At 42.0% G+C, this 22,868-nt stretch overlaps 2 protein-coding genes across 5 annotated transcripts in view; one reads left to right on the forward strand and one right to left on the reverse strand.

Moving 5' to 3' along the window:
• The window catches only part of MTOR (mechanistic target of rapamycin kinase), a 144,647-nt gene that overhangs the window by 49,192 nt on the left and 72,587 nt on the right, over positions 1 to 22,868 (reverse strand). The window lies entirely within an intron of this gene.
• Positions 14,898 to 20,934, forward strand: ANGPTL7 (angiopoietin like 7). The gene is made up of 5 exons (XM_036925186.2): positions 14,898 to 15,541; positions 17,834 to 17,934; positions 18,524 to 18,718; positions 19,375 to 19,573; positions 19,805 to 20,934. Exons 1-5 carry the CDS (start codon positions 15,172 to 15,174, stop codon positions 19,972 to 19,974), a joined length of 1,035 nt encoding a protein of 344 aa, XP_036781081.1. The 5' UTR covers positions 14,898 to 15,171; the 3' UTR covers positions 19,975 to 20,934.

Below are 22,868 nucleotides of genomic sequence, written 5' to 3' on the forward strand. Positions count from 1 at the left end.
AGAGACTTCCTAACAGTGAGAGGGCTGCTAAAGGGGCAAGGATTGCACAGAGCTTGCTGCTCAGGAGAAAGGACAGGTGGACAAAACTGTCCGAGTGCAATCTGCCTAGCAGGTTGGGAACTTTTAGGAGCTTCAGGCGCTCCATACCCCTAGCTGGCTACGCAGCTCTGAGGAACCCCACTGTGATATACACCCTGCTGCGCCTTTCTCCTAGCCAGCTGACACCAGCACGCAAACTGGAAGCCCCTGCCCTGGCATCAGGTGAGCCAGAGGGAGGCCCCAACATATAGCAGCTACAAATGCAAAGTATAGAGGCTTACACCAGAGCTCGGCCCATAGTTATGGCAGTGAAGACAGGCACAGCAGCAGAGAACTAGGAAACAGCTCTTTCCTCTGCCCAGGCACCAGGGCTGCTCTCCGATGACCCCCGACATTGCTCCAGGGCTGAGCAGCTCCAGAGAGTAGAGCATCTGGGCACTAGAGGACACCACATACAAAAATGAAATGTCAAAGGAACCTGGTTCAAATGAAAATCCCACAAACACCAGAAAAAGGGCCAAGTGAAACTGAACTCATCAATCTTCCTGAAAGATATTTCAAAATAAAAATCATAAACACACTCATGGAGGTACAGAAAAATATTCAAGAATTCAGGGACAAATTCAGAACTGAGATTAAATCATTAAGGAATTTAATATCTGAGATGAAACATACAATGGAGGGGCTTAAAATCAGATTAGATGTAATAGAGGAGACAGTAAATGAACTAGAAATTAGAGAAGAGGAATACAAAGCTGAGGCACAGAGAGAAAAACATATCTCTAGGAATGAAAGAATATTGACAGAACTGTGTGACCAATCCAAATGAACAATATTCACATTATAGGGGTACCAAAAGAAGAACAGAGAGAAAAAGGGATAGAAGGTGTCTTTGAGGAGGTAATTGCTGAAAACTTCCCCAATCTGGGAAAGGAGATAGTCTCTCAGGCGATGGAGGTGCACAGATCTTCCAACACAAAGGACCCAAGGAAGACAACACCAAGACATACAATAATTAAAATGGGAAAGATCAAGGATAAGGACAGACTATTAAAAGCAGCCAGAGAGAGAAATAAGATCACATATAAAGGAAACCCCATCAGGCTATCATCAGACTTCTCAGCAGAAACCTTACAGGCCAAAAGGGAGTGGCATGATATATTTAATGCAATGAAGCAGGAGGGCCTCGAACCAAGAATACTTTATCTGGCAAGATTATCATTTAAATTTGAAGGAGGGATTAATCAATTTCCAGATAAGCAAAAGCTAAGAGAATTTACCTTCCACAAACCATCTCTACAGTGTATTTTGGAGGGACTGCTATAGACGAAGTGTTCCTAAGGTTTAACAGCTGTCACCAGAGTCAATAAAACCACAATAAAGAAAGTAGAAGAGTTAATTACTAAGCAAATGCAAAATTAAATCAACTACCCCCAAAGTCAATCAAGGGATAGACAGTACAGAATCTGATAGCTAATATATAAAGAATGGAGGAGGAAGAAAAAGGAGGAGAAAAAAAGAACCTTTAGATTGGGTTTGTAATAGCATACTAAGTAAGTTAAGTTAGACTGTTAGATAGTAAGGAAGTTAACCTTGAACCTTTGGTAACCACGAATCTAAAGCCTGCAATGGCAATAAGTACATACCTATCAATAATCACCCTAAATGTAAATGGTCTGAATGCACCAAGCAAAAGACATAGACTCACTGAATGGATAAAAAACAAGACCCATCTTAATGCTGCCTACAAGAGACTCACTTCAAACCCAAAGAAATACACAGACTAAAAGTGAAGGGATGGAAAAAGATATTTCATGCAACTAATACGGAGAAAAAACATGAAGTTGCAGTACTTATATCAGACAAAATAGACTTTAAAACAAAGAAAGTCACAAGAGACAAAGAAGGATATTACATAATGATAAAGAGGTCAGTCCAACAAGAGGATATAACCATTATATCTATGCACCCAACACAGGAGCACCGACATATGTGAAACAAATAGCAAGAGAATTACAGGGGGAAAGAGAATGCAATGCATTCATTTTAGGAGACTTAAATACACCACTCACTCCAAAGGACAGATCAACCAGACAGAAAATAAGTAAGGAGACAGAGGCACTGAACAACAAATGAGAAGAGACAGACCTAACAGACATCTATGGAACAGTCCACCCAAAAGCAGCAGGATACACATTCTTCTCAAGTGCATATGGAACATTTCAAGAATAGATCATATACTAGGCCACAAAAAGAGCCTCAGTAAATTAAAAAAGACTGGAATTGTACCAACCAGCTTCTCAGACCACAAAAGTATGAAACTAGAAATAAATTATGCAAAGAAAAAAAAAACCCCACAAACACATGGAGACTTAACAACATTCTCCTAAATAATCAATAGATCAATGACCAAATAAAAATAGAAATCAAGCAATATATGGAGACAAATGACAATGTTCAACACTGCAAAAATCTGTGGGACACAGAGAAGGCCGTGCTAAGAGGGAAGTATACTGCAATGCAGGCCTACCTCAGGAAAGAAGAACAATCCCATATGAACAGTCTAAACTCACCATTAATGAAACTATAAAAAGAACAAAGGAGGCCCAAAGTCAGTAGAAGGAGGGACATAATAAAGATTAGAGCAGAAATTTAAAAAATCAAGAAGAATAAAACAATAGAGTCAATGAAAGCAAGAACTAGTTTTGAGAGAAAATAAACAAAATAAACCCCTGGCCAGACTTACCAAGAAAAAAAGAGAATCTACACACATAAACAGAATCAGAAATGAGAAAGGAAAAATCACTATGGACACCAAAGAAATACAAAGAATTATTAGAGAATACTATGAGAAATTATATGCTAACAAACTGGATAACTTGGAAGAAATGGACAACTTTCTAGAAAAATACAACCTTCCAAGGCTGACCCAGAAAGAAACAAAATCTGAACAGACCAATTACCAGCAACGAAATTGAACTGGTAATCAAAAACTACCTAAGAACAAAACCTCTGGGCCAGATAGCTTCACCGCTGGATTTTATCAAACATTTAGTGAAGACCTAATACCCAACCTCCTTAAAGTTTTCCAAAAAGTAGAAGAGGAGGGAATACTTCCAAACTCATTCTGTGAGGCCAGCATCACTCTAATACCATAACCAGGCAAAGACACCACAAAGAAAGAAAATTACAGACCAATATCCCTGATGAACATAGATGCAAAAATACTCAACAAAATATTAGCAAACCGAATTCAAAAATACATCAAAAAGATCATCCATCATGATCAAGTAGGATTTATTCCAGGGATGCAAGGATGGTACAATATTTGAAAATCCATCAATATCATCCACCACATCAACAAATAGAAGGACAAAAACCATGATCATTTCCATAGATGCTGAAAAAGCATTAGACAAAATTCAACACCCATTCATGATAAAACCTCTCACCAAAATGGGTATTGAGGCCAAGTACCTCAACATAATCAGGGCCATATATGACAAACCCACAGCAAACATCATACTTAACAGCGAGAAGCTGAAAGCTTTTCCTCTAAGATCGGGAACAAAACAAGGATGCCCACTCTTCCCGCTTTTATTCAACATAGTTCTGGAGGTCCTATCCATGGCAATCAGACAACACAAAAGAAATAAAAGGTATCCAGATTGGTAAGGAAAAGGTTAACCTGTCTGTTTGCAGATGACATGATATTGTACATAAAAACCCTAGGAATCCACTCCAAAACTACTAGATCTAATATCTGAATTCAGCAAAGTTGCAGAATACAAAATTAATACACAGAAATTTGTAGCATTCCTATACACTAACGATAAACTAGCAGAAAGAGAAATCAGAAAAACAATTCCATTCACAATTGCATCAAAAAGAATAAAATACCTAGGAATAAACCTATCAAAGGAAGTGAAAGACTTATACTCTGAAGACTACAAGACATTCATGAGAGAAATTAAAGAAGATACCAATAAATGGAAACACATCCTGTGCTCATGGATAGGAAGAATTAATATTGCCAAAATGGCCATCCTGCCTAAAGCAATCTACCGATTTGATGTAATCCCTATCAAATACCAAACTAGAGAAAATCATTCTAAAATTCATATGGAACCACAAAAGACCCCAAATAGCCAAAGCAATCCTGAGAAGGAAGAATAAAGCTGGGGGGATTATGCTCCCCAACTGCAAGCTCTACTACAAAGCCAAAGTAATCAAGACAATTTGATACTGGCTCAAGCACAGACCCATGGATCAATGGAACAGAATAGAGAGCCCTGATATAAACCCAAGCATATATGGTCAATTAATATATGATAAAGGAGCCATTGACATACAATGGGGAAATGACAGCCTCTTTAACAACTTGTGCTGGGAAAACTGGACAGCTATATGTAAGAGAATGAAACTGGATTATTGTCTAATACCATACACAAAAGTAAAGTCAAAATGGGTCAAAGACCTGAATGTAAGTCATGAAACCATAAAACTCATAGAAGAAAACATAGGCAAAAATCTCCTGAATATAAACACGAGCAGCTTTTTCCTGAGTGCATCTCCTCAGGCAAGGGAAACAAAAGCAAAAATGAACAAATGGGACTATATCAAGCTAAAAAGCTCTGTACAGCAAAGGACACCATCAGTAGGAAAAAAAGGCATCCTACAGTATGGGAAAATGTATTTGTAAACGACATATCTGACAAGGGGTTAACATCCAAAATATATAAAGAACTCACATGCCTCAACAACCAAAAAGCAAATAGCCCTATTAAAAAATGGGCAGAGGATATGAACAGACACTTCTCCAAATAAGAAATTCAGATGGCCAAGAAGACATATGCATCCCTATGTTTACTGCAGCACTGTTTACAATAGCCAAGATATGGAAGCAACCTAAGTGTCAATCAGTAGATGAATGGATATAGTAGATGTGGTACATACACACAATGGAATACTATTCAGTCATAAGAAAGAAAGAAATCCTACCATTTGCAACATGGATGGAGCTATAGGGTATTATGCTCACTGAAATAAGTCAGGCAGAGAAAGACAAATACCAAATGATTTCCCTCATTTGTGGAGTATAACAATGAAGCAAAACTGAAGGAATAAAACAGCAGCAGACTCACAAACTCCAAGAAGGGACTAGCAGTTACCAAAGGGGAGGGTTAGGGGAGGGTGGGTGGGGAGGGAGGGAGAAGGGGATTGAGGGGTATTATGACTAGTACTCATGTTGTGGGGGGCATCGTGGGGAAGACAGTGTAGCACAGAGAAGACAAGTAGTGACTCTGTGGCATCTTAATACACTGATTGACAGTGACTGCAACGGGATGGGGGGGCTTGATAATATGGGTGAATGTCATAACCACATGCTTTTTCACGTGAAACCTTCATAAGAGTGTATATCAATGATACCTTTAAAAAAAAAAGAAAAAGCCCATCTTCTCAAGATTGGCGGGGGTGGGTGTATCTTTTTTTCTTAATTAAGAAAAATTTGGGGAAGGGATGTTCACAACAGTTTAATCACCTTTCCCAAATATTATTTTCACCTCTGCATATTCTGTATAAATACATATTTGACACACAGTGGTGATCAGAGCTTTCACAGAATTTCCACTTTCTCACATAAAAGAGGCTTTTCCCACTTTATCCAGTCTTCATAATTACTTTTAACAGCTGCATAATTTCATCCTGGATTCATCATTAGATCCCATGCATGTAACCAGTCTAGTGGATGCACCCCCTTGGCTGGCTGAGAACAGCCTTATTAGATTACGAGGCATCAGGAGGGCTGCCTAGGAGCACACATTCAGCTCTCTATGCTCTTCAAGTATCTGTCCTGTAGGAGTCTGCAAGGTCAGCTCTGGGAATCAGTGTGCCCACCCCTTGAGGGCAAACACAGTGCTGAGCAATAATAAGCCAGGCAAGTTGTCCCATTTTACACAGCACCTCCAGGCACCTCCAGGCTGGACGAGGAGCCCGGGTGCACTGGCACAACCCAGCACAAGGCACTGAGAGGCTGCACAGCCTCAGAGTGTCAAAGCACACAATTTGTGCTGGCCGGGTTTCCAACCCAGGGGCCTGTCAGAGGCATGTTGTAAAAATGATGAATGGCTGTCACATTTCCAAGGCTCTGGGTGATTTAGGGAGCTATTGGCAGGCGCATCACTCCCAGCATGTCAGCCAGTTAATTACTTCCAACTTTATCTTTCTTGTCAACACTTCCTGACAAATTGGCCATTATCTTTTTATTCTACGACAATGAGCACTACTCCTTTTCTGGTGGTGCCTGGAGGTTTTTCTCCTCCTTTCAGCTTCTTCACATCCAGAGTGAAATGAAGAGTTCTGAGAGAGACAATTAAAAAGAAACAATCAGGAAAAGGTGAAGAGGAATAAAAGCAGGGAGGACTGGTAGACTAAACCCAACGTTAATTTTCAATTACTCTGACTCAAAGCAGAGTTGGTATTTTGGGTAAAATCTTGATTTCTTGGCTTCTCAATGTTCAAAAGCTCTGACTCAGTCTATTATGTGGATGAAGTTGGGAAACAAAAATTACATAGGCTGGCATCTAGTGATTTGGCAACTTTAAACTCTCCACACTTAATTGGATAGGATGTGAGCTAGTCTTCTAGTCCATTCAGGAGTTAGGCCACATTATAGAAATATTGATGCCCATTCTGGGATCAGGGAGAAGAAAAAAAATATGCCTAACTTCTTAGCAAGGAAAAGTGGACAGAAGAGGATCACTGTGAATCTGTAACTGGGTTACCAAGATTTAGAGCCAATGAGATGTCCAAAAGAATTTGGAGAGACCAGTGGTGTCATCACTGCTACATTTCATCATTACTGCTGTGTCAGAGGTGGCTGTGTGGTGGAACCCAGCACCTCCTGTATTTCATCAGTTCAGAGATGCACACTTTAACTTCTGAATCATGATATAGTTTACATAAGGCTTCAGAGCAGTCACACAGTTTAGCTGCCTGCAGTTTTTCCCACCCCTCTGATAAGTGGTACATAAAAATCAGAAGCAGCTTCTCTAACTCACCGTAAGAGTTGTCTCATTCAATCTCAAAGCACTCCTGCAGGGGAGCTCTATGCGGCAGAAGAGCCGAGGCTTACTGATGACCTACAGACACTTCTCCCTTTAGATTGTCTTTGGTTGCAATGAAAGCCCCTCTGTCCTTTTGGACATCTTCAGGAGAAACCCCAGGACTCTTCCCTTCTTACAGCTCATTGACAGCCAGCTTTCTGCACAGAAAAGCAGTTTTCCTTGGGGTTTGTAAGGTGCTCTATAAAGGCTAGCTGTTGTACAGTGAACCTGTAGAAGTCTTAAGAGAAATGAATTCACACTCTACTTGTGATTGCTGAGACCTGACGTCCTGGGGTTGGCTGGATGTGAAAGGCAATTCAAGCAAACGGTGAGGCCAAAAGGAAGATACCACCTGTGCTTGTGCTCTGGCCACAAAGTGGGCTCCTCTGCCTGTCTGCTCTTTGCCACCTGGAGCTTCTACAGGGAGTATAGATCCCTAGAGGCACATAACACTTTTGAAGTCAGCATGAGCAAGGTTTGGAATGTATTTTTGCCAAGCAGTGAGGAGCTTTGAGCAAACCCTCACCCCTCTGGATGGAGTGCTTTTTCTTCTGCAGAGTTGTGAAAAAAGAATAAGACTGTGTACCTTTTCTGGAAGCCACGGGACAACTGTAAAAGCAGGACTCACACTCCAAGTGCACACAACAGTGACACCCTGGGAACATGTGTTTAGAATTAAGACACAGAGTGGGTTTGTTTATCCATCTCGCTGCTTGTCTGGAGACTCTGAAGCCCAGTCACCCCTGCTGTTAACTGGTCATTCAGGCATAACGGGCTCACTTCTCCAACATTTTGGAAGAATTACAGCCCTCTTTCCCATTAGTGCTACCGAAGTGTGGGCAGCAGCAGTCCAGCCAGCAGGGAAGCTCTGAGGTCCCAGGGTGACTGGGCACAATCTTGTGATCCTGTGCTGCACCGGTGACAGGGGCTGGTCTCTGGCTAAGAGTAATGTTCTGCAATTGTAGTGTAATGGGCATTTGATCCCCCTGTGGGGAGATTTGTTAGGTCGCTGGATAAATTATAGAAATACAGATGCCCAGAATATGGCTGTTTTTATGGGGACATGTTACTTTCTTCTTAATTGCTACATGTGGCCCCTCAGGCTGTGATGAAAGTTAACTGACAGGCCAGTGCAGGTTGAAGTAATCAGATAAGCGAGTTACACAGGCCTCCAGAATAAACTGGAGTGGGACAAAACCCTACCCCAAATGTGTTGTGGTCCTCTCGCTCATCTTTTCATATGTAAAGAAGGGGGGCGAGGCACCAATTGATGGTTTTCAGGGAGACAAAGTGATTATATAGTAAGGATGCTACCTCCAGTTACTGATTAAAAATAAGGTTGAACCAAATCATTTCAACTCTTCCAGGTCTCACTGTGATTCTATGACTAAGACCCACAGAAGAAAATTGGACTTACAGCAGGTGAGACTGCAGTGCCTTGCAGTGAAGAGCTTCCCAGGACAACACACTAGCAGTGACCATGGACAGAGACTACATCTCCATTAACAGATGTTTATTTAGGGGAAGAGAACCTTCTGTTGAGAATTCATTACTTCATTTGACAAGTTCCAATTAAGTATGTCTTTTGTCCTAGGCATTGTGCTAAGTACTAGACGCTAGAGCTACTGTGGTATAGCAGACAGATAAGGTCTTTGCTTCCACAGAGCTAACAGTCAATGAGGTACATTACCCAAAACAAACTGAAGTAAGTGGTGTGGAGGTAAATACCATGGAGAAAGCAGAGCACTAAGAGAGAGAGTAACATGGGAGACTTATTTTAGATTTGGGTGGGCAGGGAAGGCTTTTCTGATGAGATGATAATTGCATACCTAAATAATAAATACTTCATATTTGCTGGACACCGACTATGTGTCAGGCACTACTCTAAGTGTTTCAGTGCACTATTTAAAAACAAACTTCCTAGCTGAAGTACCAAGTACAGCACACATACATAGTAAAGTATACATGGTTATAGCTTGATAAATGATCACAATGTAAAGATACCCTTTTAACTACCACCCAAACCAAGAGACAGAGCACAGCACACTGCCAGCATCCCTAACGCAGCTGGGCCTTCTGCCAGTCACAGCTCCCTTCCCATCCCTTCATGCTCATCTGACACCTGACATAATTGGTTAGTTCTGCCAGGTTTGAACTTCATACAAACGTTCAACATTACGTTTGTGCATGTTGGTGTTGCACGCCATGGTTTTTTCTTTCTACTGCTGAAGAGTATTTCACCGTGTGAATACGCCGCAATTTATCTTTCTCACTGTTGATGGGCATTTAGGTTGTTTTCAGTTTTTGGCTATGATGAGTGATGTTACTATGAATGTTCTTACACGTGTCTTTGCTGTATGTGTGCTTGCATTTCTGGTGGGAATATATCCAGCAGTAGAACTGCTGAGTTACAGGGTATGTTCAGCTTTAGAAGATGCTGAAAAATTGTTCTCTGAAGTGGTTTTATCAATTTACGCTTCCACCAGAAGTGTATGATGATCTCAAATGTTCTACATCTTTGTCAAGATTTTCAGTGTTTTCCTTTTTGGTCATTTTGGTTGGTATGCACTAGCATTTTATAGTTTTAACTTGAATTTCTATAATGACTGATGAGCTTCAGCAGCTTTTTCATGTTTTTTTGCCTTTTGGATATCCTTTTGTGAAATAAGAAGCTATTCATATCTCCAGCCATCATTAAAGTGGCTACCTTTAAAAAAAATTGTTTGCTAGGAGTTCTAAATATACTCTGGATACAGTAATCACAGAGGTATACATTGGAGTTATCTTCTTGGTATCTTCTGATGAACAAAAATGACTCTTTCTATTGCATTTGATAATGCTATCCTGTATAGTTAGTATTTTTTGCATCTTAAACCTTTGCTTATCCTGAGATGCTGAAAATAATTTATTGTCTTCTAGAAGCTTTAGTTTGACCTTTCACATTTATAATTTAAATCTCCTCTGGACTTGAAGTTTGGTGTGTGGTGTAGGTACAAAGTCTCACAGGCTTCTTCCCCTCACTTTACCTGGCTGCCCCAGCAGAAGGTACTGGAAAGACTGTCTTATCCTCACTGTTCTGTGGTGCTACCTTGTCATAACTCAAGTGTTCATAAATATGTGGGTCTGTTTCTGGACACTTAATTCTGCCCCATTTATCTATTTGACTATCCTTATGTCAATACTATACTGCTTTAGATCCTTAATGCAGCTTTATGATAAATTGTAATTTCTAGTAGTATAGTTGCTCCAAATTTATTTGTCTTATTCAAAACTGCCTTAGCTATTTTTAGTCCTTTGCTTTATTTAACTTAATCCTCATAAAAATCCTATGATGTAAAGTAATAATGACTTTCATCTCCATTTCACAGATTGGTAAACTCAGAGAAGTTGAGTCATTTGCCCAGATTATATAACTACTAAGTGATGGGAAGGGATAAAAGCCCAGATTTATCTGATTCTAGACCCAAATATTTAAAGTCCTTCATATACAGCCTCCTTCATCCTTAAGCCAGATGATCCCTTCAGGGCACTTAATATGAATGCAATATAATTTTAAGAAATGTTCATGTTCTAAGTCACCCATTGCCAGTTAAAAATCTTGTCTGACAACTACAAAAAGCCACTTCCTAGTGAGACTCAGGAAAACAAACAAGAGTTAAAAGCTTCTTGGATTCCTTCCACAACCCCCTCTGTCTCCAGAGTAACAATCACATCCCTCACATGGACTCTTAAGGCCCCTGAGGCCTGGCTCCCCTCCACCTTTCCAGCTTTAACGGACACTCTTAAGCCATGCTCAACGACTTCTATTCTCCCAGTAAGCCAAGCTGCACCTTTGCTCAGAATGCCCTCTCCCCCTCCGTTTTCTTTACAACCTGGTACCACTTGCCTTGGGAGGCCATTCAGAACCTCATCTGCTTGGGCACTTCTCCTCCTCTGAGTCCTCTATTCCAGCATGCCACACTGTCCTAGAGTTCCGCTGTCTGTCTCTCCAACTAGACTTCAGGGCACTTGAGGCTGGGCCGGCACTGTCACCGTGTTCTGTAATGAGTAAGCTAGTGAACAGAACAGATGTTTGCTACAAAGTCCTGAGAGAGATCAGAGACACACTTTTTTGCTAAGTACTATAAGTAAATAATAGACTCTTGAGAGGAGGTCTGAGGGAAAAGAATTCTAATGTACCCAGGACGTACTCTTTGGGAGAAGTGGCACATTAGAAGGCATAGGGAGGTGATGGAAATACCTTCTGTGATGGACTTGGGCTTGCAGGTGAGATAGAAATGGGACTGAATGACAGAGGGTCAAGTGTCAAAGGACTATATATACAGTAAGGCAAGCTGTGACTCACTAAAAGACTTCAGAAGAAGTGAAAGATTGCCATGAAGTATACAATTTAACAACAAGGCAGGTTCTTCTGAGATGTATTCATTCAACAAACTGAGAGTCTGGTTCTCAGGGGAGCCATTCTCTCCCTCACCAATTTTGAAAGCAACACTTTAAGAATAGGGGGAGGAATACATTAGAAAAAGAGGAGTCTCTTCAACAGGGATATTTTCAAGAAAATAAGGCATGCCCCTCCCATCTGGGTAGAAGGAGACCATCCCTAGGTCTTTCCCAGCTCTGTAATCCCCAGGCTGCTTGAATGCGTCCAGTCCGTTGCGCCAACCCAAGGCAGTGTAGCCCACACTGTGAAGTCTGGGAATTTCCAGTTTAAGTAAAAGCTCAGAGGCTTTTCTCACTAATATAAGCTTTGTTTTCAAAACATCTTTCCCAGGAGCACCGAGCTGATTCTTTTAAACTACCAGCAAAATGGATAAAGGGAAAAACTATAAAGTATCCAAAAGGTTTTCACCTTTTCTCAGTTAATTCCCATTTTTATGGTCACTTTGTTTACTGAAGGGTGGAGAGAGGATTAAAAGCCTCTCAGAGAGTGGAGAACTGCTCCAGTCCTGGCTTCCTCTACTAGTTTAGCTGTACTCAAACAAGGATTTACTTCCCCTTCTCTTAGAAATTCAGAATCCAGGACATCACAGGGTTGTGGACATTGTGGAGGATAGATAATCTTCTGGCATAAGAAACACTCTTAGTTGAAATCTTCTGCATCCGTGGATGTTTTCTTGCCCTTGTCTAGCTTGGATTAACACATAGTCTACAGGCACACACCTGATCATCTACATTTGCTCTCTTACAACACTAAACTAAGTTTTCTACCTTTATCTTACATCTACCTACCACTTCAGCATTTTATTAAAAATAATAATAATAAAGGGAGAAGTGTGGGATCCACATATAAATCAAGTATAAGAATCAAACGAATATTCATATTTGACCTGATTGTTTACAGTTCATAATGCGTGATCAAAACCAAAAGTTTCTGTGATGACTGCCCTTGCACTGTTCACCATGAAAGAACTTATTCACTATGTAAGAATTTGTTCACCATGTAAGAACTTGTTCGTTATACTTCAGAAGATTGGAGACTGTTGAGAATTAGGCTTGGGGTTGATTAATGATTGTGCATTGAGTCCCCTACACAGAATTTTATTGTTGTTAACAACCATTTGATCAATAAATATAAGATATGCCCTCTCCAAAAAAAAAAGAAAAAGAAAAAGAAACACTCTTAGTTTTTTCTTTTTTCAAAATTTTGGGGGGTTTATTGACATTTGGCCAATTTAGATGATCTAAGAAGATCTTCAAATAAGAAAAGCTTTTGTCTCCAACTTATGCCTTATTTAGAAATAAGTTTCCAGAAAAATAAATGTCAGAGCATAGGCACTTGTGCTAAAAGCTAGATGCTTCTGATCCAAACTACCTTTCTTAGAAAGGATTGCTACATAGGTTGCAGATATGAATGATTGATTCATTTTCTGCCCAGATATGAAAATCTATTCATAACATTTTCCTGTTTGGGCAGGGGAAGTGACTATGGGGACGAACAAACAAAAAGCTAGCTGGGAATCCAAAAAGCTCCACTGTTCCATGATGTTTTCTCCGTGACGTTGCCATAGAGAAGCTCTAAGACAGCAGGGGCACATGTGATGTTACCTATGACTGTATGGCACACGGCACTTCTGTGGCACACGGTTTAAGCTCAGTGTCATTTGATGGCCAGGAGACCAACGTGAAAGTCCTCATGGACTTTAACAGACCCTATTGGATGCTGACAGCTGGGGCCAGGTTCACGTTAGTGAAACGAACTCCATGTTGCTAAGACTGTAGTGCCCGGCTGGGCTAGATATTTGCCAACAGACAGCAGGGGTTGCTGAGAGTGCCAATTCTAAACAGACTCTTCTGAGCAGAATGACAAGTTGCCATAGGGTGCCCACAACATCCTCACCCCTTCAGGCAAAGGAGACTAGGGAGGTGAGAAAACACACCCTGATCCACCTGACCCACTGCTGCTTTTTGATTTAGGGATAAAAAATGTCTTTGCTAACTCTAGCTACCTGAACAGAAATGACTTTCCAAGAAGCTAGAAGCCGTGCCCTGAAAAGGACTCTGGGGGATCTGAGGGTCGACAGGCATCAGGTTTGTGTGTGAAGGATCCACACTGAATGGCAACAGTTCAAGAACTACTTCAGTGGCTCCAAAACATGGAAATGGCAAAAGTTCCAAAGACAGACTTACTATTTAACGACAGAGGGACCTTTGTATATATTCTGAGTGAAAGCTAATTTCAGGGATTTAAGATCTGCTGAAATCCCAGGTATTTTCCATTTGTTTTCAAAGGAAGTGTCCTTCAAATACAGTATACAAAAATTTACAATAGCCCTATTTTCAGGAATACGTAATATTTAGAGTATAAAGAATAATTTCAGATTTTTGCAAACCATATTGCATAGGAAGAGGGGAACTAGATTCCAGATATGGGTTTACTAGGTGATGAGGACTCTTTTCTCTGTGGTTTAATATGTTTTCCACGTTTTGAACCCTGGGCAAAGGATGGCCTGTCCCCTGTTTTACCTAAAGACTGACAGAAGTGTGGGTGACCATTTCAAAACCATGTCCAGCAGTCCTGAATTTTCATCCCCGTTCTGTGACATCTCCTTGCCATATGTCAAGTATGAAAAGCTAGTAATGGCCCATTCTTTAATGAAGGAGAAAATATGTAAAAAAAAAAAAAAAAAAAAAAGACAACTAAGCAAATCCTGTGGATACAAACTACAAAGCCTTTTTTTGCTTCCTAGGAGGTTTACTCTATCCTTCTATTTCTAGAGCTTTTTCTAAATTGGATATTTTCAAATATGAGAAAAGTGTTAGATCCAGATCAAATCAGATTTTGTAAAACACTGCATGATGATCAGAGAAAGGAAAAACCAGCCCTGTTCAAAGCATTTTCAGCAGGATGACAAAATATACCAGATCCTTGCACAAACAGCATGGATTACATTAACAGGCCTCCCTGGGCGAGCGGAGGACCTTATTCTCAAATCTCTTTGCCTACCTTACACTTACCCCATGGTTATATAACCTTTAGAATGGAATTGGAAATTCTTCTGACCCTGCCCTGCTTGCTGAGAGAGCTGAGCCAGTGGCTGGCAGGGGCATAATCAAAGAGGTGAAACTGGAAACACACAAGTTCACAGTCCTCTTGTCTCAACCCAGAGACTGTGCAGGCAGAAAGACAGACTCACCCCTGCCTCCCTCCTCCCTTCCTCTGGCCTAAGTTTACGCTGACTTCACCCAAAAGGCACCTGACCCTCCCAGAAGAGCTGGGAGGGGCTAATAGACCATGCGCAGACATGGTGGGGCTGGAGGTGCAGGCAGCATACCGTATTTAAGATGCTGAGTTTGTAGAGCACTCAGCTTGGGAAGGAAGACGATAGGATACCCAATTGAGCTGCACTTTTGGAAACTCAAGTTTTGAGAAAGGCTAAGCAAGAGCAAGCAAAGACAGAAACAACGGAGTGGTGAGCACATCAAGAGGGAAAGTGTAAGGCTGGAATGTGCTGCAGCTTTGCAAACCTCCACTGAGCACGTCTAGATTCCCCCAAAGGAAGATCTTTTTCATCCAGGCCCACGAAAGATGATGAAAAAGACCTTCTCAGCTGTGACCTGGCTCTGCATTTTCATTGTGGCTTTTGTCAGCCACCCCGTGTGGCCACAGAAGCCCCCTAAGCGCAAGACACCCGCACAGCTCAAAGTGGCCACCTGCTGTGAGGAGGTGAAGGAGCTCAAGGCCCAGATGGCCAATCTAAGCAGTCTGTTGAGTGAAGTGAGTCAGAAGCAGGAGAGGGACTGGGTCAGCGTGGTCATGCAGGTGATGGAACTGGAGAGCAACACCAAGCGCATGGAGTCCCGGCTCACAGATGCTGAGAGCAAGTACTCCGAAATGAATAACCAGATTGACATTATGCAGCTGCAGGCAGCTCAGACTGTCACTCAGACCTCGGCAGGTAAGGAGAATGTGTCCTCACACTGCTCACCCTGCTCCCCGGAAAACAGCCAAGTGTGCTCTGTCTGTAGCATTGTTTCTCGGTAACTTGGTTGTCAGGATGATTACTGGGAGTTCTTCTGGAGTACACTTTCCTGTGTACATGCCACCAGCTCTATTTTCTCTTTAGTGAAGGCTTACGGAATTCTTCTTTTGGCATCTAATATTTTGTAAATTTACCCAGTACCTGCATTTCCCTTTATTCACACAATATTTCAGCATTGTGAAGGTTATGAATTACCGAGAGATTATGTGGTTTGCCCAAAGTGACACAGCAAGTCCTAGAAACAGAATTCAAGTCTTTGTGATTGGTCCCTGTCCTTACCCAGAGCTGACAGGTTGTACCCTCAGTCTCAAGGAAGCAGGAATGAACAGCAAAACTAACATCTATTGCTTTGGAAACAGTTCTCTCATGTCCCTAAGATTTAGTACAATGGGCACTAAAGGAATTTTGTGTCCTCTCTTTTCTCAGTGGCTTGGAATTAAGTATACACTGTCTAAGCCATTTAAAGAACTCTTTGTGTTCAGGAAAGGTGAGGCTCCTCAAATTTCCTGAATTCTGATATTTCTATTTTTTCCCCTGATATCAAATAAAGTTCTCCCCAATAAGACAGGAGATAAGACAGTGCAATGGTGAAATCTGGATTTTCAGTAGGTCAAAAATAAGATACATTTAATGTTTTCTTTTGCAAAATGGCTTTCTAGTTAGCTTGGCTCAGATGGGCCAAGGTGAATTTATTGTTCAGAGAGAACTCTGATTTTCTGAGATTATCAGGAAAGTGTTAGTTGTAAGGAGCATATCCTATGGTTATGTCCATTCTTGCTGATGTAAAAACTTTTTGGTCACATTATAAACCAAGTCAAGAACAAAGTACAGAGTAAGTCACTGGTTACACGCAGCTCAAATGAACAAAAAGTGTTAACATGAAATAAAGCTTAAAAATGAAGCTTAAACCAACATGCATAAAACACTACTCAGTTCAGGACTAGAAAGGAATCCGCATCCATTTTCCAGACAAGTGAGTCCTGACTTGGTCTCTGAGATGAAACCAGATACATGGAAGACCAGGCCAGGCAGAAGACTCTGACCCTGCTGCTTCCCGCTCCCCAAACAGGGGTCTTCTCACCTGTCAGCAGGCAGTTTCCTGGGGCCAAGTGCAGCTCTCCTGCTGCGCCCGGACATCTCCCTCATTTTTCTTCTCTATTACCAGGTGCTGGGTCACCCTTACACTTTGTAAGCAGACAGCCCCAGGAGAAAGCAGGAAGCTGCTGCTTTCCTCAGTCACAGGAAGTGAAGAACTCTGAGGGGGAGAAGGCCAGCGGCTCCCCTCTCCCTCCCACAACGTGCTCAGCCTGGGACAGTTCCCACAGCAGAAGTGCTATCAATTGCTATCTGTGCTCTTCTTGAAGGTTCAGTGCAGCCCCCTGCCCCCCGCCAACCCCCAGGGATCGCAAGACACAGAGGGCAGGAAGCATCTCCTGGGCAGCGAGAGTCCTCTGAATCCTTTCAGGAAAGGCTGTCTCTTCCATATTCACAACAATGACATTCAGACAAAATCGGACATAAAGCAGTAGCCCCAGGGTAGCTAAGGAAGCATTTAAATTAACCCCAGAGTGAAAACAAGCCTGTGCAATGCTCTGATTTCCTTTTTAAAATAATGTTGCCAGGGGAAGTCCTCCAAGAGTGCTTGTACTTTCATTTGAGAATAGTGTTAGAATAAGGTGGGGGATAAGATTATAAAACCTATTTAGGGTCCTAATAGGCAATAGCCATTATCTCTGAAAAACAACAAAAACAAACAAACCAAGAAACAACAAATTAGACCCTATGAGATACTCGTAGCTTATTTGGTAACAGAGGCTGGCTGTCCCAGAAGTTGAAATTTAAACAGGAGCATCTGTCACATGACTCTCACACATTGTAATGTTTCTAGAATTCATGGCCTAGAGCTACAGCAAGATAATTTACTTCTGAGTTAACTTGAAACCATCTGTTTGATGCTACCAAGGTGAAGGGCTTCCCCACCCTGCAGCCCCACCACAAGTGAAGCCAAAACACACTTCCTCTTCTTCTCCTGATGTCATGTCTCCAAAACCCAGACATTGCCCAGTAAAGAACACTCATGTGAATTTTGTGGTAATAATGAAGTCTCAGTTTTTAAACTTTCAATTTAGATGCAGCTGAAATGCCTGCTTGCTACGGAACCCCTGGGTTTGGATGCCAACTCCTATCTGTGGTTTGCCCCTTTTGTAGATGCCATCTATGACTGCTCGTCTCTCTACCAGAAGAACTATCGCATCTCTGGAGTGTATAAGCTTCCTCCGGATGACTTCCTGGGCAGCCCTGAGCTGGAGGTGAGGCCATCACAACCCAGTGCCCACGTTCCATCATCTGTCCTCCACCCCCTCCGAGGGCTGGGAACAGCAGGGCTGGTTACAGTCTAAAAATAAAGGAACTCAAGACAGAGAAGCAAACATCAAATACCAGAACTATCCAAACATTCAATTTATGGAGAAAAAAAAATCCAGTCATTTGTTTTGCCCCTTCAAATCACTATCAAATACCAAACTGTCTAACATCGATTAGGTAATTTTATAACCACACTTAACTAGTTGAAATCTCCTGCCATGTTCTAGAGCAGCTTCTCTCTGGGAGAGGATAACAGAGGTTAGGTGTAGAGGCATTACCAGGAGTGCCTGAACTTTCTTCCCTTCCAACCATATGCACTCGCCCCCTCCTCAGTGCTGATAATTCTTCCTCTGCACACCTTGCTCCGGCTTGCCCGCACGTGGGTAGTACCGCCGCCAGAGGGAGCCTAGGTGACAATGGAAGTGCACACATCCACTGCCTCTGGGGGAGGGGAGAAAGGTGCTGAGGCCTGCCCTCGCCCTCCTGCCGCCTCGCCTCTGTGGGTCCCTGACCAGAATATCCTCTCTGTTCCAGGTGTTCTGTGACATGGAGACATCAGGGGGTGGCTGGACCACCATTCAGAGACGAAAGAGTGGCCTTGTCTCCTTTTACCGGGACTGGAAGCAGTATAAACAGGGCTTTGGCAGCACCCGTGGGGACTTCTGGCTGGGGAATGAACACATCCACCGGCTCTCTAGACGGCCAACTCGGCTACGTGTGGAGATGGAGGTGAGCACAAGGCCTGGGTCCCCAGGACTGGATCAGGCTGCCACATACAACTGTGCACTGCTATGGGGATGTCATTCCTATTCTTATTCACCATAGGCTTCTATATTTATTACAGTGGTTTTTCTGCAGGTTGTAGTACAGTTGAGGAAGAATATGTTTTTTTCCTATTTTTCACAAAAGTGAGGCTGCAGATACACAAGAAGCTGGACTTAGCTCAGAGCAGAGTAACCCAACAGTTAGCTGGGCTAACCACCGGCCCGGACATGAGGTCCTCTATGTGCAAATCTTACTGGTTGGTAACCTTCATCAAAGACCTTGAAGCATCAATATATTCTCAAATTACTCTTATGGCATCTCTGAGTGGGACAAAGCAAAACCACACATCTACAACTCACAGATAGGGAAGTGAGGGGATACAGAAAGATAGACTAATCAAGGCCATATGGTGACTCAGGAGAGAAGTCTGACTTAGGACCCTTGTTTTCTGATTCCCAGGTAAGTGTGGTAAACTAGAAGTAAACAAGTAATAAAGCCTTACTAGACTCCCAGCAGTAAAAAGTTGTATGGCTGTGGGATGGAGAGAGAGAAGAGGTACAGGGTGATATGAAATGAAGCCCTGGCCACAGTTTTCTAAGGCTCTGCCTCCTCCCTCTCAGGACTGGGAGGGCAACATGCGCTATGCTGAGTACAGCCACTTTATTTTGGGCAATGAACTAAACAGCTATCGCCTCTTCCTGGGGAACTACAGTGGGAACGTGGGGAATGATGCCCTCATCTATCATAACAGCACAGCCTTCAGCACCAAGGACAAGGACAATGACAACTGCTTAGACAAGTGCGCCCAGCTACGCAAAGGTGAGATTTAAGGGTACGGGCAAGTTCAGGTATAAGCCCACAGTCCCACTTGAGGAGAAAGGCTGAATTTCTAACTGCACAGTTGGTGTTCTGGCTTTTGCATTTCTTGTTGACATTGCCATAATTGCTTAGCTACTGTTCAAAAAAACAAATCCCTGATGTCCAGTCTCTCAGCTATTTCCCAGGGGAGGATAAAGTCTGCTTACTAGCACTGCTGTTTTTTTGTGCCAGGTGGATACTGGTACAACTGCTGCACAGACTCCAACCTCAATGGCGTTTACTACCGCCTTGGAGAGCACAACCAGCACCTGGATGGCATCACCTGGTATGGCTGGCATGGGTCTACCTACTCCCTCAAACGGGTAGAGATGAAAATACGCCCAGAAGACTTCAAGCCCTAAAAGAAGGCCTGCTGTGGAGCGGGGCTAGAGAAATCGGGACAAATGGAGGCTGGGCAAGGGCAGAGGAGAGGAAGAGAATACAGAAAGGGGAGGGGCCTATACTCTTCACCAAGAGAGTAAGTCTCTGAGAAGCACGATAAATTATATATACCCAGGATGTTACAGTCAACGGGATGAAGCTTTTAAACACAATGGGTCCTGATACACACACTTCTCAGGAGGCGGCCCTGAGGGGGCTCTTTCTGCCAGTGATCCCTATCATGGCAGCAACTTCTCCTTTCTACACGATTTTCCTGTGAAATCATTTTCTCTATTTACGTTATGGCCGAGGTTATGTGAGGGCAGAAAACAAATCCCTTTGCTAAAAAGAACCATATTATTTTGATTCTCAAGGAGAGGCCTTGGGGTGGTAGAGAAAGGTGTGAAAGAAGGTGGTGGAGTAGAGGGGTTTCTATTTTTAAATCCAGTGAAATTACTTTCAGTCTACACTTTTTTTTTTTAAGACAAAAATTGTTCTGCTGGAGGTGAACTGACCCAGGCTGGACTTGCTTGGAGGAAACTTGAGGGCACTGGGCCTTGCAACTGTCCTTGAAGCACCTCCCCTTCATGGCCTCAGTCAGGGTACAGCACTGACAGACACACAGTGGGTCTAGCAGTGGCTGGGGAGCTCCAAGTGGAGCTGGGGGAAAGTCCCTCGTGCATGCTTACACAAAACTTCTTTAAAATATTCAATATTTTAGTCAACACAGATATATTTACTTTTATTTACTTTATAAGGAAAGAGCTCAAAGAGCTTCCGTTTTTATCTTGTCTATAAAAAATGGCTGAAGAAGGGAGGTAGATTACACTACGGTTAATAATTCATGCTGTACATACGCATTTTGCTTTGTAAGAAAAATTGTAGTTTGATTTATACATTCAGTTTCTTTTCCTTCTACAATAAACCCTTTTAAAACTTGTTTTTCAATTATTACCATTACCATTTATTTAGAGTATGGCAAGAAGTTTAACTGAAAAACCAGAGGGTCACCAGTGAGAAAGAGTCTTGCAGTCTTTGGGGAAACCAAAGGAGAAGCAGGAAGCCAAAACGAAAAAACGAGGGACAAAAAGGGCAGCAGCCATTGGAAGAGGTCAGATACTGGCCTACCCACCTAATCCTGACAGGGGCCAAAGTCATCACTTGGCTTCAAAATACTTTGCAAACCAACACTCCTGTCTTCTACATGAGCAAACTAGCACATAAATGAGTAGAGATGCATACTGGAGTAGGGCTCCCACAGGGCGGTCATTTATGCAGAAACTTCCTAAGGTGGGTGTGGGAATCTGAGATGCTCAGCAGCCAGCACAGCGCTAGGAAAGAGAGTATTGAAAGATCAGGAGGTTAAAGGAGATAAAGAGGAGGAAGAGTACAAGATGCCTACGGCAGAAGTAGCTAATAATTTTCTCAGCTCCTATATACCCCACAACTAAAAAACCCTGAGGCTCTAGGCAACAGAAGCTAAAATAAATGACTGGGACTACGTCAAACTAAAAAGCTTCTGCAAAGCAAAGGAAACCATCAATAAACCGAAAAAGCAACCTATGAATTGAGAAAAAACATTTGCAAAATCCAAAATATATAAAGAATTCATACAACTCAACATTGAAAAAGCAAATAATCCAATTTAAAAACGTGCAAAGGACCTGAATAGACATTTTCCAAACAAGGCATCCAAATGGCCGATAGATAACACAAAAAGGTGCTCCACATCATGAATCACCAGGGAAATGTAAGCCAATACTGCAGTGAGACATATCACCTCACACCTGGCAGGATGGCTATTATCAAAAAGACAAAAGAAAACAAGTATTGGAGAGGATATAGAGAAAAGGGCGCCCGTGTACAACACTGATTGGAATACAAACTCGTACAGCCACTGGAAAACAGTATGGAGGTTCCTTAAGAAATTAGAACTAGAACTACCATGTGACCCAGCAACTCCACTTCTGGGTATCTATCCGAAGGAAATGAATTCACCAGCTCAAAGAGAGATGGGCACTCTCATGTTCACTGCAGCATCATTCACAATAGTCAAGACATGGATACACCTACATGTCCTTCAACAGATGAACAGATAAAATGTAGTACACATACATACACACACACATGGAATAGTATTCAGCAGTAAAAGAGAAGAAAATGCTACCATTTGTGGCACCATGGATAAATACGGAGGGCATTATACTAAGTGAAATAAAACAGAAAGACATACTGTATGGTATTACTTATATGTGGAATCTAAAAAAAAAAAGCTGATTTCATAGAAACAGAATAGAATGCCAGGGTATAGAGGATGGGGAAAGAGGGAGATGTAGGCCAAAGGGCACAAACTTTCAGTTGTCAGATCAGTAGGTTCTGAGGATTTAATGTACAGCATGGTAACTATGTTTAATAATACAGTATTGTATACTTGAAATCTGCTGAGAGTAGATCTTAAGCATTCTTACCACACACACACACATACACATACACACACATGAGAGGTGACTATGCGAGGTGATGGATGTGTTAATTATCTTGATCTTGGTAATCATTCCATAATGAACATCAAATCATCATGCTGTATATTTTAAACATATGCAATTATTTTGTCATTATTCCTCATAAAGTTGGGGGGAGCAGCTATATTGCTATATTGTACTAATCAAAACCTATAGTTGCTGAAATTTATTCATATTTTTATATTTACACAACTGAGTAACTTAGGTGTGAACTTTTTGTAACAAGGTTAATGTTGGGAAAAAAAATGTTACCATAAAAAACAAAAAACCAAGGCTCTAAGTCAGCCTCTGTGGTTGACCTCACCTTCTGGGAAAATTTCTCAGAGAGTGGGGTAGGGGGAGAGGGGAGAGCA

Source organism: Manis pentadactyla, chromosome 4 (assembly GCF_030020395.1).
Source record: "Manis pentadactyla isolate mManPen7 chromosome 4, mManPen7.hap1, whole genome shotgun sequence".
NCBI classification, from domain to species: domain Eukaryota; kingdom Metazoa; phylum Chordata; class Mammalia; order Pholidota; family Manidae; genus Manis; species Manis pentadactyla.